At 45.1% G+C, this 16,485-nt stretch overlaps 2 protein-coding genes across 3 annotated transcripts in view; one reads left to right on the plus strand and one right to left on the minus strand.

Moving 5' to 3' along the window:
• The window catches only part of lrp1ab (low density lipoprotein receptor-related protein 1Ab), an 81,067-nt gene that overhangs the window by 43,259 nt on the left and 21,323 nt on the right, over positions 1-16,485 (plus strand). For both annotated transcript variants that reach the window (XM_035644044.2, XM_035644045.2), the window contains exons 16-41: positions 238-378; positions 760-885; positions 1,571-1,687; positions 1,805-1,885; positions 1,989-2,156; positions 3,321-3,503; positions 4,042-4,239; positions 4,405-4,650; positions 4,988-5,185; positions 6,351-6,555; positions 6,668-6,832; positions 7,099-7,343; positions 8,162-8,293; positions 9,252-9,479; positions 9,681-9,855; positions 10,158-10,252; positions 10,379-10,528; positions 10,693-10,833; positions 11,076-11,204; positions 11,297-11,428; positions 11,552-11,686; positions 11,791-11,920; positions 12,039-12,165; positions 12,724-12,875; positions 13,019-13,143; positions 13,350-13,721. In XM_035644044.2, the coding sequence (XP_035499937.2) occupies positions 238-378; positions 760-885; positions 1,571-1,687; positions 1,805-1,885; positions 1,989-2,156; positions 3,321-3,503; positions 4,042-4,239; positions 4,405-4,650; positions 4,988-5,185; positions 6,351-6,555; positions 6,668-6,832; positions 7,099-7,343; positions 8,162-8,293; positions 9,252-9,479; positions 9,681-9,855; positions 10,158-10,252; positions 10,379-10,528; positions 10,693-10,833; positions 11,076-11,204; positions 11,297-11,428; positions 11,552-11,686; positions 11,791-11,920; positions 12,039-12,165; positions 12,724-12,875; positions 13,019-13,143; positions 13,350-13,721 (4,296 nt within the window). The remainder of the gene's footprint in view (positions 1-237; positions 379-759; positions 886-1,570; positions 1,688-1,804; positions 1,886-1,988; positions 2,157-3,320; positions 3,504-4,041; positions 4,240-4,404; positions 4,651-4,987; positions 5,186-6,350; positions 6,556-6,667; positions 6,833-7,098; positions 7,344-8,161; positions 8,294-9,251; positions 9,480-9,680; positions 9,856-10,157; positions 10,253-10,378; positions 10,529-10,692; positions 10,834-11,075; positions 11,205-11,296; positions 11,429-11,551; positions 11,687-11,790; positions 11,921-12,038; positions 12,166-12,723; positions 12,876-13,018; positions 13,144-13,349; positions 13,722-16,485) is intronic.
• Positions 14,701-16,108, minus strand: LOC118316333 (galanin receptor type 1-like). The gene has a single exon (XM_035644052.2). It carries the CDS (start codon positions 15,762-15,764, stop codon positions 14,727-14,729), a length of 1,038 nt encoding a protein of 345 aa, XP_035499945.2. The 5' UTR covers positions 15,765-16,108; the 3' UTR covers positions 14,701-14,726.

Genomic DNA, 16,485 nt, shown 5'->3' on the forward strand with positions numbered 1-16,485 from the left:
GTCGTGGAAAATGCATTACTCAGGAGGACGCGAGGCTGTTAAAGAGTTATTGGTCATACTTCACATTTGCTGTATTCTATGTGCTTCTCTTTTCCAAATCTGGGGAAAAGTTTTGAAGAACCTCCACAAATATTTCTGTAACTCTCAGAGACCAAAGCTGACCTCAAGCACTAAAAAGGTTTGCTCTTGTCTCAGTGGCCGATCTGTTTCTGCTTCTACCCCTGATCTCATCTCCAGCCAACCCCTCCTACGTGCCCCCACCCCAGTGCCAGCCCGGGGAGTTTGCCTGCAAGAACAACCGCTGCATCCAAGAGCGTTGGAAGTGTGACGGCGACAACGATTGTCTGGACAACAGTGATGAGGCCCCTGAGCTCTGCCGTAAGCACGCCACGTCATTGTTGTCATTGGTAACGCAGCAACACATAGATAAACAAAAATTGTGTTTAAAGGTCTAAGCTAATGGGAACTGACAGAGCGCAAACTCTAGTTTCCAAGATTGTCTCTTTCAATGCAGTCTAATGTGGCTGTCATTTTTAACTGGCCAGCTCTCTCCTCATCAGGCAATAGTGGGAAACAGGGACTTGGATGTTTTACTATGGATGTATTTTTTTTAAATACTGCATTTAAAGTGATTTATTTAAATAGTTACAGGGTTATTTATCGTATACATAAAACAATTCTTGATGTTTAAGAATTTCCCATTTAAACTGTTTTTGGAAATTAATTGTTGATGTATACGTATGTGTTTTCTTCCCTCAGACCAGCACACCTGTCCAGCAGACCGGTTTAAATGCCAGAACAACCGCTGTATCCCCCTGCGATGGCTCTGCGATGGTGACAATGACTGCGGCAATGACGAAGATGAGTCCAACACCACCTGCTCTGGTGTGTATGAAGATCTTTGTAATTTAGGGATCATGTCTCTTCTGATTTGTCTTTAGATGTGTGAGATACACAGTTTGAGTTCATTGCTTGTGTGGCAGGTTTTGATACTTGACGTGACGATGACACAAAGAGAGATTGATATTAACTTCAGAACCCTATGGGGGTGTGACTGCAGGATTACCAATTTTCGTTTGTTGTATTGTTTAGGTTTGTTTAAACAATTTTGAGAATATATTGCAGCATTCAGTGGAGGGTTTTTGTAAAAAATGTGACGCAGGAAGCGTGTAGGCTGACATCAAGGGAGATATATAAAGAGACACACTGGAAACTCCGGGCGATTACTGCGGTTTATGCCGACATGAATTTAGAAACCGTCCAGGAGGATGTATCAATCAAGCTGCTTCAATGACAGTAGGTCGAAGTGCTGCTATGGTTCTTGGCAAACACTATGTGTTCCTTTTTATAAGAGCTGTGTCAGTGTCTCCAATAAATTGAAGGAGATTAGCCATTGTCTTTAATAATCACTTTTTTTGGAGCAATATAATATTGGAAATTAAATTAAGCTCTGATATATTAGGTCTTTAAAAATGTCATCAGTTTATGCAAGCTTTAATGTTAAGTAAGGGATGCAAAAGGAATGATGATGATGATGATTTAAATGTTTTCCACATTGGTCCCCTGCCAGCTCGTACATGCCCACCAAACCAGTACCCCTGTGCCAGTGGGCGTTGCATCCCCATCTCCTGGACGTGTGACCTGGATGACGACTGTGGAGACCGCTCCGATGAACCAGACTCCTGTGGTGAGTCTTCACCGCACCTTCACGTTGTTGCTTTTGCTTGAAGAGCACATATTCTAGTTTGAGATGACAAATATGCTGGTGTTTGTTTGTTTTTCACAACTCCTCCTCTCTCCCCAGCGTACCCAACCTGCTTCCCCCTGACACAGTTCACCTGTGCCAACGGCCGATGCATCAACATCAACTGGCGCTGTGACAACGGTGAGCGTCATCGTCTGAGACATCCTTCGCTTTCCATTAAGCCATCCTTTATTCAAAAACACAGCAGCTGACAGTAAAATCTTGTGTGTCTGTTCGTGAACAGACAACGACTGTGGTGATAACAGTGACGAAGCAGGCTGCAGCCACTCTTGCTCCAGCGTCCAGTTCAAATGTAACAGTGGTCGCTGCATCCCAGAATACTGGACCTGTGACGGCGACAATGACTGTGGAGACTACAGCGATGAGACTCATGCCAACTGTACCAACCAGGGTAGGCAACAACACTGTGAACACCAAACTGCTCTAAATTGTTTTTTCATGGCATTGTCTCCTCTCCCTGTTTGACATATAATTAGGTTTTTTTCGCTCTGCCTAGTCTTGCTCTCCTCCCATCATGCACTGTATTTCACATTGTTTACTGTAAATGTTACTGTTTTCAGTTGTGAAGAGGTTATCATAATGAGGACTGGATCTTCCTCCCCCATGTCTCATTTCCGCTGCCCTGCGTGCCCCAGCCTGCTACTGGCTTCCACTTATCATTTACAGAAAATCCTCTCTGTTGCACTGTTCAGGATGTGATTATGTTTTTGCGGTTAGATAACAATAAACCTTCTAGCCACACATATTTTGACTCTACTGCAAACGACATGAATTTACATGTTCAGAGTTGAAATGAAACCTGTGGCCGTTGTTGGGCTGCTTTCGCTGGTTAACCGCTCTTTGTCACAATGACAGTGACATTGTCATAGCACAGTGTCGTACTCTTTCTTCGGCTGTTGGTCTGCCTCAATGCATACGCTCCTGTACACTGTGTGTGTTGTATGTCCTGTTTGATCCACGCAGAACTGCAGCCAGCTGCTGTCAAATCTCAGCAGGCAAGAAACTGGGGGCAGCCTGACCTGTTGGTCTAATAAGCAATCTGCTGTGTGTGTGTGTTGGCCTGCCGTCTGGAAGTCATTAGCTGAAATAAAAAAAAAGCAATACTATCACCTTCCCCTCCTGTATATTGTATTCTGTGCTGAAAGGTCCCTGGCCCATTTCCTGCTTTAACCGTGCCAAGCGGTGACCTTTGCCACGAAGGGATGTCATTGTGCCACCTCCTCAGCGGTGCCTTTAATCTGCCTCTGACATCAGTCAGTGAGCGGTGTGTGTCATTGTTGTTTGAATTGGCTCAGTGTCAGGTTGTTAACTCAGCTTCCCAGCATACCTACACATGAATTAATGTCTAGAATGGTCTATTCTTTCCCTTTTTTTGTTTCTAGCTAAATGTGTGTGTGAGTGTGTGTTGCCTGCTGCTTGTGCTTCCAGTCTGGTTATTTTCAGTTGCAGATTTATGATGGTATTATATTGGCTCTTCGACGTCGGCTGAACTGCACACCCCGTCTTTTTGGTAGAATAACTATCACACTTTGTCTTTGCTTTTGTCCCTCTGCAGCTACCCGTCCTCCAGGCGGCTGCCATGTAGATGAGTTCCAGTGTCGGATGGATGGCCTGTGCATTCCCATGCGTTGGCGCTGTGATGGCGACACGGACTGCATGGACCTGAGTGATGAGAACAATTGTGAGGGTGTCACCCACATGTGTGACCCTGCGGTCAAGTTCAGCTGCAGGGACTCTGGTAAGGATGCTTTAAGCGGCCAGAGGTTGGTTAAGGGGGGTTGAACCTTCTGAATCCTATTTCTAAAAACTACGGTTTTATCCTCTGACAAATTAGGACAAATAAATGGAGTAAATGACCACTCACACCACAAAGTGGGAATGGGAAATTTATCTGCGTGTGCGTCATACAGTGGCTTCTCGTTATGGCAAGTTTCATTTTAGGTGAACTGAATACAAAAGTGACATTTTATCACCATTGCTTCTCATTTGGCAAACAGGTGAATATAAAATTTAATGGTTCAAGCTTCCTCCATTTTCCACTCATGGGTCTGCACTGTCAAGATATTTTATGTGTGTTGAACGGCTCAGATTTTGCATGTCAGTTCAACAAAAGTAGAATTTCCATTGCCTAATTGAGCAAACCCACAGATTTTTGTAATTCCATTTAAATGAATAGATCTTTGTTTGTTTTATGACCATGTGAGCCCTGTGAGCATATTAGGACAAAAGTCTTAAAACAACTAAAGCTGAATGTTGACATGTCTTTGTCTTGCCAGCTCGCTGCATTAGCAAGGCCTGGGTGTGTGATGGCGACAGTGACTGTGAGGACAACTCGGATGAGGACAACTGCGAGGCGTTGGTGTGCAAGTTGTCCCACCACATGTGTGCCACCAACGATTCCATCTGCCTGCCTGCCGAGAAGCTGTGTGACGGCACTGACGACTGTCCGGATGGATCTGACGAGAAACTTTGCGGTAACAGGCGTCAAAACATCTCTATGCACAAAGCACAACATGGAAATGTCTTCAATACCTGGTTATTTTCTCCTGTGATATTCAAAACGCCATAAACACAACAGCTCCCAGCTCTCCTGTCTTGGACCTACTCCAACTCTTTCATCTCTGTTTTTCTGCCTGCAGATTTGTGTGCGTTGGACAATGGTGGTTGCAGTCACAACTGCAGCATCATTCCCGGGGAGGGCTTCATGTGCTCCTGTCCCCTGGGCATGGAGCTGGGAGCCGACAACAAGACCTGCCACATTCAGAGTTTCTGTGCCAAACATCTCAAGTGCAGCCAGAAGTGCGAGCAGGAGAAATCCAGCGTTAAGTGTTCCTGCTACGAGGGCTGGGAACTGGAGTCTGACATGGAGAGCTGCAAAAGCACTGGTGAGGACAGACTTTACAGAGTTTATTCACCCCTACAAACTGAAATGTTTCTTAATGGTTTCAGATCATTTCTTACTGTGTAACATGTTTTCTTTAGTTGAAGAAGCTCTGCAGTACTGATTCTACTGTATGTATTTACATTATTTAATGTACTATGGTGTTAAAGTTAGCCTTTTTTTCCAGAGAGTGACAAGCCAACTTCTTCAGTTATTATTGGTTACTTATTATTTTAGATGGGATTTTATCCGAAGCCAAGCGATTTTTCTAGACTATGAGATGAGATTAACTATGTTGAGGATGCTTACACATTTCTGGGTTACACTTTCTTTGCCTTCAGATCCTTTCAAGCCTTTCATCATCTTCTCCAACCGCCATGAGATCAGAAGGATTGAGCTCCACAAGGGGGAGTTCAGTGTGCTGGTACCAGGCCTCAGGAACACCATCGCCTTGGACTTTCACCTGAACGAGAGCACACTGTACTGGACGGATGTGGTGGAGGACAAGATCTACCGTGGGAAACTGTCTGAAAATGGAGGTGAGGCGGCCAGTTAGCTACAACTCTCTGTAATTTTAGGATGGGTTGGTGGGATGAATGGGCACTTAAAAGAGTCTGATTTACATTGTAATTAGATAAGTTTTCAGTGTCGTCCTTTTGTAAAAAAAAAAAAAAAAAAAAAAAGTTAAACTAAAGTGGATTGTTCCTTATGAGATAGCAAATCATGTTTGTGCTTCTTACTGCATTTCTCCGAAATTAACTTCCACTGAGTACACTCTGTAATTTCTCTGAGCCAAAAGAGTCTGTGGTCAGCAGCAGCGGTCTGTGACCCTGAATAAATCTCCCAGGTCACCGTCGGCCTTTCCTGCTCCAAAACCCCAGGTCTCCTTGCCAATCAAGGTTGTGTTCCCAGCACAGCACTTAGGGGGCACACGGAAGGCTTTGTCTCTTCCCATTTATCTCAGTACTCGCTGTGCGTGACTGCAGCCAGAACACTGTTGTAGCGTAGGAGGTGCAACACAGTGCAGTTCCAGTTCCCAGCCCTCCAACATCACCGTTAAAAAGGGGGGCTTCTGAGCAGAGACATTGTGATCAACTCATGCATCAACTCCTGCTGCTTGTTTCTGAATCAATTTCAGCATCTCCAAAGTTGTTGACATACACTGGGTAGTGCCAAATGCTCAATAAAGACGCCCATAGAGAAAGACCGTCAAACACCAGCATTCCTTGTAAGCAAACTGAGGACGACCTACCCGTCTCCCTCTAATTACAACTGGAAGGACTTTTAAAGAACTGGGCCAAAGATGATCGCACATTTTGGTTTTGCACTTAGTTTATATGAGAGCCAGTGGTTTCTGGGAAATAGTAATAATAAAAAGAGAGAGAGAGAGCGAGAGAGGTCTTTCTTACAAGTGGGGCAGTGGGGATGTCGAAAGTCACACTTACAGACAGGATGTCGTTCACTGATGGATGCCATAGGAGTAAGGAATTCTAAACAATTCCATTTGTTTGGGATTTTTTTACAATGAACCCTATGTGCTGGCTCGAGATCCGCTCAACCTGTAGAATGTTACATGAGTCAAGCTATAAACAAAACAAGGTGATTTGCAGCTGCTCATTTTCTACTTAAAAGACCACGGACATCAAACTGCTATTAAATGCAAACAATTTTAAGTCCCACTTTCTCTGTACATGTCCTGGTCAGCCCTGACCAGTTTTGAGGTGGTGATCCAGTATGGACTGGCTACTCCAGAAGGCCTGGCTGTGGACTGGATCGCAGGCAACATCTACTGGGTGGAGAGCAATCTGGACCAAATTGAGGTGGCCAAACTGGACGGGACCATGAGAACCACCCTGCTGGCTGGGGAGGTGGAGCATCCCCGGGCTATTGCCCTAGACCCTCGAGATGGGTAAGAGCACAGTACTGCACATAGTAAACGGTATTTACTGTGTGTACGTATATAGTATGTTCTGTCCTGTGACAACCCCTTGTATTGATCATTTTTTATTTTCTCTCTGCAGTGTTCTATTTTGGACAGACTGGGATGCCAGTCTTCCCCGGATTGAGGCAGCATCTATGAGTGGTGAAGGCAGACGCACCATCCACAGGGAAACAGGCAGCGGCGGCTGGCCCAACGGACTCACTGTGGACTACATGGAAAGACGCATTGTCTGGATTGATGCCAGGTACTTGCCACACTTGTCTCTGAATACGCAAAGTGCTCTCGTTGCGCTGCATCCACCCACTGACTGATTGAATCACTCACTTGCTTAGTCTTTTTATAAATTTCTTGTTATTATATAATGGTTTGAGTAAACATGCAGATATGCTATGCTTATGTAAAACTACATACAAAGCACGGATTCATCTAGTAGCATAAACAACGTGCTTACTGATGTGCATGTTGCCACTCTTGTGTAAAGTAAACATCTCTGCCTTAATTCTAATCCAGGTCGGATGCCATCTACTCTGCTATGTACGACGGTTCTGGGCTGATTGAAGTGTTGCGAGGTCACGAGTATTTGTCCCACCCCTTTGCGGTCACCATGTACGGAGGCGAAGTCTACTGGACCGACTGGAGGACCAACACTTTGGCCAAAGCCAACAAATGGACAGGACACAACGTCACTGTGGTCCAACGCACCAACACGCAGCCATTTGACTTGCAGGTCTATCACCCGTCCAGACAACCCCAGGGTAGGTGGCACAGCAGAGAGAGAGAGAGAGAAGTTATCCCAGATTTAACCCTGCTGCTCAGCATAGCTGACTGAATTGGGCCTAATCTCACAGGAGAACGGAGACAAGCTCACAGTTCATTGCTGACCGTGTTGTTTCTCAGCTCCCGCTCCCCAAAGACAGCTGACCTTTTAGAGCTGTGAGACACGTTGTCTCCTCACACCGGGAGCAATCTGGACACCTCCTGCTGCTGCCTCGCTGAACAAAAAGTCACCTCACTGTTTGACATTTCCCACCGGCTGGGTAGGAAATAAAACCCTCCCCCTGTGACTTAAATGTCAGGTGTTGATCTCTGCGACGCACACGATTGACAAAACGGCAGTAGGACTTGTCCAAGCCGTTTTGCAGCGATCTGTCACATTGTGCTGTCACCTTGATGCTTAGTAGGCAATGACTATGGGATCCCGAGGGTGTGTGGGCAGCAGCGAGGCACTGGCTCCTGTAATTGGAGGCAGGGAAGAGAGATCTCACAGAATGGTTGATTGACAGCTGCAGCCAATGCCCATGACAGAGGCGAGGCAACAAGCTGTGTTGACAGGTTTTTCACTCTCACTTACCGTGTGGGTCCATTACACTTTTGACTGTGATATTCTGGAAACCGCTTCTGATATTAAAACTATTTGCTTTGCTAAGGTTAATTTTTGAAAATATCATATCCAATTCTGCAGTCTGCAGAAGAAGAGCAAAAACAAGGACAGGCCTCCCCTCTCTCTCTGTTTTTCATATACCACATCTTCTCTGCCTTTCTTGCATAACTTGTGTATTTTTTTTATTCTCAGCCCCCAACCCATGTGCCACCAGTGACGGCAGAGGCCCTTGCTCCCACCTCTGTCTCATCAATTTCAACCAGACCTTCTCCTGTGCCTGCCCTCACCTCATGAAGCTGCAGCCTGACAGACGAACCTGCAAAGGTAAGGACTGATACTGTTGCATATTAACACGCAAGCACACACACACACACACACACGCAGACGTTTCTCTTACTCTTATGGAGAATGTACACACAATGCAGTGACATATGATCCATGTCATCGAGGGGGAAGGGGCAGGCTCTTTGTTTGCACGCATCTTTTCTCACAGCCATCAAGACTGCAACAGTGCACTCTGCTCCGACTGTGACACCGGCATCATCAGCTGTCATCTCTCTCTTGACTGACTGAATCTCCTCTGTTTGTGCCACACGGCCACCTTCACTTTCATTCTAATTTCATTTCATCAAAAAAGACTGTTACGAGTGATGTGCTGAAGTCCTGATGGTATTGACGGACTGGAATTAGCTGTGGGACATGTAAGGCTAATCGGATTAGAGGGCGTCTGATTGCATCCTCCTTTAACAAGGGAGCTGTCTCAGCTGGTTCAACAGATTTTACTCCTCAACTCTGACACATTTACCACTTAAATTTTCATTCTTGTAGACATTCCTGATTGAGATGGAGTTACCGCTTATCTACCATCTCCCAGGAGGTGATCAAGACTCGACAAAGGCAACACATTACTGGTCATTTTGACCCTCTTAAGCATCTGGCTCCCTTTGATTGTGTTGCTTGTTCGGTGAGACAACACCTAAAGTTGTCCAAACCTTTAATCACAGAGTACTTGTATACGTGTAATGGGACAAACTTGAACTTGAGAGAGAGGCTTTCTATACAGACAAGCATTTTTGCCTCAAGTCATCCTAAATCCTAAATATATCAATTCTTTGTTGCTAACATAAGACTTAGTCTTAAAAGGTTAGTAAGTTGGTCAGGACGTTTTTCTCTTCCCTTCATTTTGTTTATTTTGTAGACTGCACAGAAATCGTTTCTCAAAGTGCAGTAGAAGAGATTAAAATCATTCTTATTCTTATTCATGTTTGTTTTTCTCTCCCAGAGTCCCGCAAGTTCCTTCTCTACGCTCGTCAGATCGAGATTCGAGGTGTCGACATCGACAACCCGTACTACAACTACATCATCTCCTTCACCGTGCCGGACATAGACAATGTGACAGCAGTGGACTACGACGCCGTGGAGCATCGCATCTACTGGTCAGATGTTCGAACGCAGACGATCAAGCGAGCCTTCATCAATGGCACCGGGGTGGAGACTGTTGTGTCCGCTGGTAAGAGCAACCCCCGGAATAAATATGCTATTACTGTTGTAATTACATTTTCACTTAAGGTTTAGACTTTCATAAACACACAGTTTTCTGTCTAAAGGTCCAGGAAAGCTGAATTTTCGGTAATGAAATAAGGGTCTGTGATAACACCCTGCACACCCTGGGAGCTCTAACCTTCTCCTTTGTGGTCCTGACACTCCTCAGATCTTCCTAATGCCCATGGGCTGGCGGTAGACTGGGTCTCCAGGAACCTGTTCTGGACCAGCTATGATGCCAATAAGAAGCAGATCAATGTGGCCCGACTGGATGGATCTTTCAAGAATGCCGTCATCCAGGGATTAGACAAGCCCCACTGCCTGGTGGTGCACCCTCTACTGGGGCAAGTGGTCTCTCTCGAGTTTGTTAAGCCTGCATTAGGTTAACATAGTAGTGCTCTGTCTGATACTCTTTCTGGTATCCACTTCTCTTCCGAATCTCTACTGACACAGACTCCACAGTTTTCCCACTTTGCTTTTTAATGAATTGGGGATTGTTTTTCTAACTTATTCTTTAGAAGTATACAGTATACAGTTTTTGAAATTCTTTTTTTTTCTTCGTTGTCCTACTTGTTGTCCCACATATGATGCTCTTGTTGTTTCTTTATACTGTATTGCATCTAATATGATGCATATCCTTCCTCAGGAAGCTTTACTGGACTGACGGTGATAACATAAGCATGGCCAACATGGATGGTAGCAACCGCACCACACTTTTCACCAATCAGAAGGGACCAGTAGGTGAGCATATGTTCCCCCTTCTTCCGCGAATAACCAACTGCAAGATGACACTGAGATTCTTGTAACTCTACAGTTTAAGCATTATAGATGCAATAAATGTGTACCTGTCATATTCTTTCTACACAGGCCTTTCTATTGACTATGAGAAGGAGCAGCTATACTGGATCAGCTCAGTAAACAGCACCATTAACCGGTGTCAGATGGATGGAAGTAAGCTGGAGATCATGGAGGGGGTTAAAGGCAAACTCACCAAGGCTACTGCATTGGCTATTATGGGTAAGAAGAAAAAGATTGTACTTTTTACTTATTTATCCTTTTTTTTAGTTTTCTTTGAGTAATTTTGAATAGTATTATTACTTATCCATAGCTCAGAATCATTTACTTGTGATTTAGGGGATGACGGAGGAAAATGTGTGAATCTTTTCCCTCACTCACTGTAGGAGACAAGCTTTGGTGGGCAGATCAAGGAAGTGACCAAATAGGAACATGTGACAAGAGCGATGGAGGAAACTGGAAGGTTATGCGAAACAACACCTCTCCCATGATGCACATGAGGATCTATGACGAGGAAGTGCAGCAAGGTAAGGGCCCCTGACTGGGCCAATGAAGCATCGGGTGTCCTGGGGCTACCTAAGCTGCATGATTGTGATAATAAGTCATACGAATACTAATAATACACCACAAATTCCTATTAAGATAGGCTATAAAATAAATATATATATATTTACTGATGGTTGTATTGTCATTATGTTTCAAAATGTCTTTCTCAAAACCATTTCTCTCTTTTTATTTTCCTGTCACTGATCCTTGCCCTTTCCTGTAGCGGGTATCAACCTGTGCAGTAACAACAATGGCGACTGCTCTCAGCTGTGTCTCCCTACGTCGCATACAACCAGAGCCTGCATGTGCACTGCAGGGTACAGCCTCAAGACGGGACAGCAGTCCTGTGAAGGTGAGACACTGCTCCACAGACACATTCACAAATACATTAGGAATGCAGAATGTCCTAAGAACAAAAAGGGATCGTGTTTTTTCTCTGAGCAGGTATGGGCTCGTTCCTTCTTTACTCTGTTCACGAGGGAATCAGAGGAATTCCACTCGACCCGGCCGACAAATCTGATGCCTTGGTGCCAGTGTCTGGCACTTCGCTGGCTGTCGGCATCGACTTCCACGCCGGTGAGTGGAGCCGAGGGACATCAGTGACTCGATGTGTTGCGCTTGAGTGATGTTTTATAGCTGTCATTATCCCAGTGAATTTGAGGATCTATAGAGTGACACAAACTGACTTTTCCTTTTCAGAGAATGACACCATCTACTGGGTGGACATGGGCCTGAGCACCATCAGCAGGGCGAAGAGAGACCAGACTTGGAGAGAGGACGTGGTCACCAATGGCATCGGCAGGGTGGAGGGCATCACCGTTGACTGGATAGCAGGTCTAGACCGATATTTTAATTCTAATCATCTCTTGTGAATACTTCATAATTGCACAAGTACAATCAAAGGACGGCATCGCTGATTTATGTCTGTACTTTTATAGGCAATATTTACTGGACTGACCAGGGCTTCGATGTGATCGAAGTGGCCAGGCTGGATGGCTCTTTCCGCTATGTAGTCATTTCCCAGGGCCTCGATAAACCCAGAGCCATCACTGTCCACCCAGTGAAAGGGTAAGATTTCCTGCCAACAGTTTAACTCCTGTAATAGTGTTTAACGTAGTTGGGGGTTTAGTTGTTTTCCTATTTTTCCACTGAAATGCACCATTGTCTCATGCACTCCTGTGTGCAGGTATCTGTTCTGGACTGAGTGGGGTCAGTACCCTCGTATCGAGCGCTCTCGGTTGGATGGCTCCCAGAGGTTGGTCTTGGTCAATGTGAGCATCAGTTGGCCAAATGGAATCTCCATCGACTACGAGGTGTGGACTCCAGCTGACATCATACTGCCAAAATCTTCTTCAAGTCATTTTTCTTCCTGTGTTGTTTGTACAAATAAGTGTTGTTGGTTTTTCTTCAGAGACTGGACCATGTTTTGTTCTGAGAATTATCCATGAATTTAACAAATTAAATTATGTTAATGTTTTATTATATGTGCCGTGGTATAATTTATAATTCAATGTATTTAGCCACATTGGCAGGTCACAATAGTAATGTGTAATCTATGTAATTTCTACCAATCTCCCATATTACTTTATTTGCCAGCTATATGTAGCATCATATTTAAAAGTCCTTAAATTTAGTTTATAGAGCTCCCAAGTTCTTGTATAATTTTCATACCAATATGTGAAAAATAATCACCCAATAATGTAAAACAGTTTATAAACATCGAGAGATGTAGAAAACAAGCTACAGGGGACATTCAAATTAAAATTGCCTTGTTTGTTTTTATAACCGGATAGTGTTACACCGATAACCATTATCTAAAAAAATGTGACTTGATTTATCAGCATTACTTTGCTTCGTCTCCGTCTCTGCAGGAGAGTCTGCTGTACTGGTGCGACGCCAGGACAGACAAGATTGAGCGCATCAACCTGGAGACCGGAGAGAACAGGGAGCTGGTGCTGGCCAACAACAACATGGACATGTTTGCAGTGTCCGTCTTTGAGGAATACATTTACTGGAGCGATCGGTCAGTGCAGTGGATACATTCGTTTAACCCCCCTCCAATATCTTTCTGCACTGTCTAGTGCATGACAGCTTTTGAATCATGTGGACGATTTCATATTGTAATGTGCTGTTATATGACTCTGTGATTTGTTTTCTTCCGTTCAGGACTCATGCTAACGGCTCCATCAAGAGAGGCAACAAAGACAACGCTACGGATGCGGTGCAGCTCCGGACCGGCATTGGTGTGCAGCTGAAAGACATCAAGGTTTTCAACAGGGCCAGGCAGCAAGGTAGGAAAACACACAAAACATGCATAGACCGAAACCTAACCGTAAACATGTAGAAAAAAAACAAGTCCTCACATGTTCAATGATAAAAGACTTTTACCACCCAACTTAATGAAAACCCCTTCCAGGAATCGCTGAAATGTTCTGTGTAGCCAGGCTCATTATTTGTTTAACAGCACACCTCACAAGTGTGTCACACTCTTCCCCAGGCACCAACGTCTGCAAGAACAATGGCGGCTGCGAACAGCTGTGTCTCTATCGCGGCAACGGGGAGCGTACCTGCGCCTGTGCCCACGGCATGCTGGCAGAGGACAACCGCAGCTGCCGCGACTACGACGGATACCTGCTGTACTCGGAGCGCACCATCCTGAAGAGCATCCACCTCTCCGACGAGACGAACCTCAACGCGCCGATAAAGCCGTTCGAGGACCCCGACCACATGAAGAACGTCATCGCCCTCAGCTTCGACTACCACGGCGGTGGAGGGAAGGGGGCCAACCGCGTCTTCTTCAGCGACATCCACTTCGGCAACATCCAGCAGATCAACGACGACGGCACAGACCGCAAGATTGTGGTGGACAGTAAGTGTGGAGTCATCTATCGCCTCCCTTTTTTTTTACATTAGATAATCCACAGAGCTCCGTCAAGCATCACTCATTACTGCACGTAAACCTTTCCTCTCCAGACCGTCTATATCACCCCTTTCTTTAATCCGTACCCTGACACTGTAAACAGTTTTCATCACACATCTTGACAACACAGGCACTTAGGAGGATCCAATGTAACACACACACAGCTGCAGCTTCTCAACTAGAGGAGAGTGACATCACTTAGTGCTGCCACTTGAAGAACACACACATACACACACACACACACACACACACACACACACACACACACACTGTGCTTTTGGCCTGTTTCAACACTGAAGCGTCTGTTAAATACCACGATTTTTTAAATGATTCAAGAGGAGGTTGTTGAACTCCATCCAGAGAAAGATCACATTTAAAAGCCCTGGACCAAAGTCGATCTTCACAAGCAATATTCTCTGACAGGAATCACAGGAAAACAAGTTAAATGTATAGGGTTAGTGTGTTTATTGACTTGAGATCAGGGTTTTGAACAAATTTTGAGCTTGATTGATAATTTCTCCATATAATTTTTATTCATCCAAGTGTTTTTGACCAGAGGAGAATGGGCAACAAATCAAAATGATTACACATCAACTTTTATTAGAATTATGACATGATGATATAATCAAATTGTGTCACTCTGATGGCCAAGTTAATAATTTCCAGCAGATTGTAATCAAATACTAACAAAATGATTAATGGAGATTTTTGCTAACACTTGAAAAGATGTATTGCAAAACTATTGTTTTGGGAAATTTATTGCATGTCACATCAAACTTGAATATTTCATACTGTATGTGTATGTGATATATTCTGCAAATAAATTTTAGATATAGTAAAATATTCTTATTAATATTATAAAGTAACTTTGGGCCATATTAACTAGCCCTAATTTAAGGAAAGAAAATAATGAGGTAGCACTGTTTAGTGTTTTTTGTACTTCTGGTCAAAGACTCAGTTTTGCCCTCTCTCTGAGGTTGTGTCCAGCTCAAAGGGCTGCACCATGTCTCTGCCCATTACATCAGGACAACCAATCAGGCAGCTCTTGCACCACGCCCAGCGCTCTCTCCCCAGCTCGAGTAAATCTCGTCTGAACTTCTGAGACATAAAGCCATACAGTACAGGGTTCACCACCGCCACTGAGGATGCCAACAGTCTGGCCAGGATGGCAATAGTTCTGTAGCCAGGTGATTCTGTAATTGTTCCGCCAATGAAGGAGAACATGAGTGCATAGGAGGGCAGCCACAGGAGAGTGAAGACGAGGACCAGGAGAGCGGACGTGTGAGTGACCTGACTCTGGTAGCGTTCCAGCCGGGGAGCATTCCCCAGCAGCCGCGCATGTCGTAAAAAACAGTAGATCTTTGCATACATCAACACAATTATGCCTAGTGGTAGAGCAAAGCCAAACAGGAATAGAGCGATGCTGTAAACCAGCTGGCTGAAATCAGACAGGAAGGCAAAGCAGTACACATCGCTGGACACGGTAACTGTGCGGAAGGCAAACTGCGGTGCAGCCAAAGCTGAGGCCGGGACCCAGAGCAGAGCCACCGTCAGCTTTATGCGCCTGTGCATTCGCAAGCGGTACGCCCAGGTGGAGTGTACCACTGTGAGGTAGCGCGTCACAGCCAAAGCAGCCAGCGTGAAGACGGAGGCAGCGGAGCAGGCCACACCCAGAAAGCTGATGGCTTTGCACAGGAAGCTGCCGAAGGGCCAGAAGCCCAGGGTGATGGCGGAGGTGTGGAAGGGCAGGCAGAGCAGCAGCAGCAGGTCAGCAGCGCTCAGAGCCAGCAGCAGGGTGTCGGTGCTATGTGGGGGTTGACTCTCCTTCCTCCTCCTGCCGGTAAGGATGATGATGACCAGGGTTTGGCCCACAAGGCCAGTCACCAGAATTAGCCCATCCAAGATGGGAACCACAGCTCTAACCAAAGACTCTTCTGCTCTGGTAGTTTGGCCAAGGTTGCTGCTGTTTCCTTGCTGCCCCAGAGTCTCCATGCATTCACAACAGAGGTCAAATCAATCGAAATCGCCTGTTAATGTTCGGCAACAGAGCTGCAAGTGTCTGGATGATAGTATTCGTCAACGGCATGACCACACTGCATCAGGACAGTCAGTAGTGATTGCAATTTAAACACTGAAGAACACACTGGTCAGTTGACAACTTCACTGACACTCTGTATATTGAGTATATTGAACTTTAAATGTGACCTGAAAAATACACAGTCCATTGAAATGTATTTAAGTGCCCAGAAATAGATGAATGTTTCAGTCCAGTGCCTCTTGAGTCACACATGCTCTTGTTGCTGAATCCCTCTAAATATATACGTCTTAACTCTACAACTCTTTCTGTTTTCCTGCTGTTTGAAGAAATGAAAACCACTTAAAGATGATAGTACGGCTCCCTCCTTTACAGAAAAAAAGAAAAAGGAAAATCCAATTATCCGGTTTTACTCAGAGGACAATGAAAACACGACCTTAAAGAGCAGGCTGGCTTTTCCTCAGCTGCATCAGCATCTCCTCTGTGTAATCCAGGGTGGAGCAGCTTGCGTCAAAATCGGAGAGACGTCAGCGCAGCAGTTCCTCTTCGGCCGTATTGATTTCTTGAAACCAGGCAACAGTGGACAAGTTCATCCCAGTGGTTACCAACAGTCATTCCACTTTAAAAACAGTCAATGTTACTCGGCACTTCAATAAGTGGTCACTGCGGGAGGATGCA

This window comes from Scophthalmus maximus, chromosome 3 (assembly GCF_022379125.1).
Source record: "Scophthalmus maximus strain ysfricsl-2021 chromosome 3, ASM2237912v1, whole genome shotgun sequence".
Taxonomy (NCBI): Eukaryota; Metazoa; Chordata; class Actinopteri; order Pleuronectiformes; family Scophthalmidae; genus Scophthalmus; species Scophthalmus maximus.

Coding starts and splice junctions, on each gene's coding strand:
- LOC118316333 (XM_035644052.2), bottom strand. CDS start 15,764: ATGGAGACTCTGGGGCAGCAAGGAAACAGCAGCAACCTTGGCCAAACT.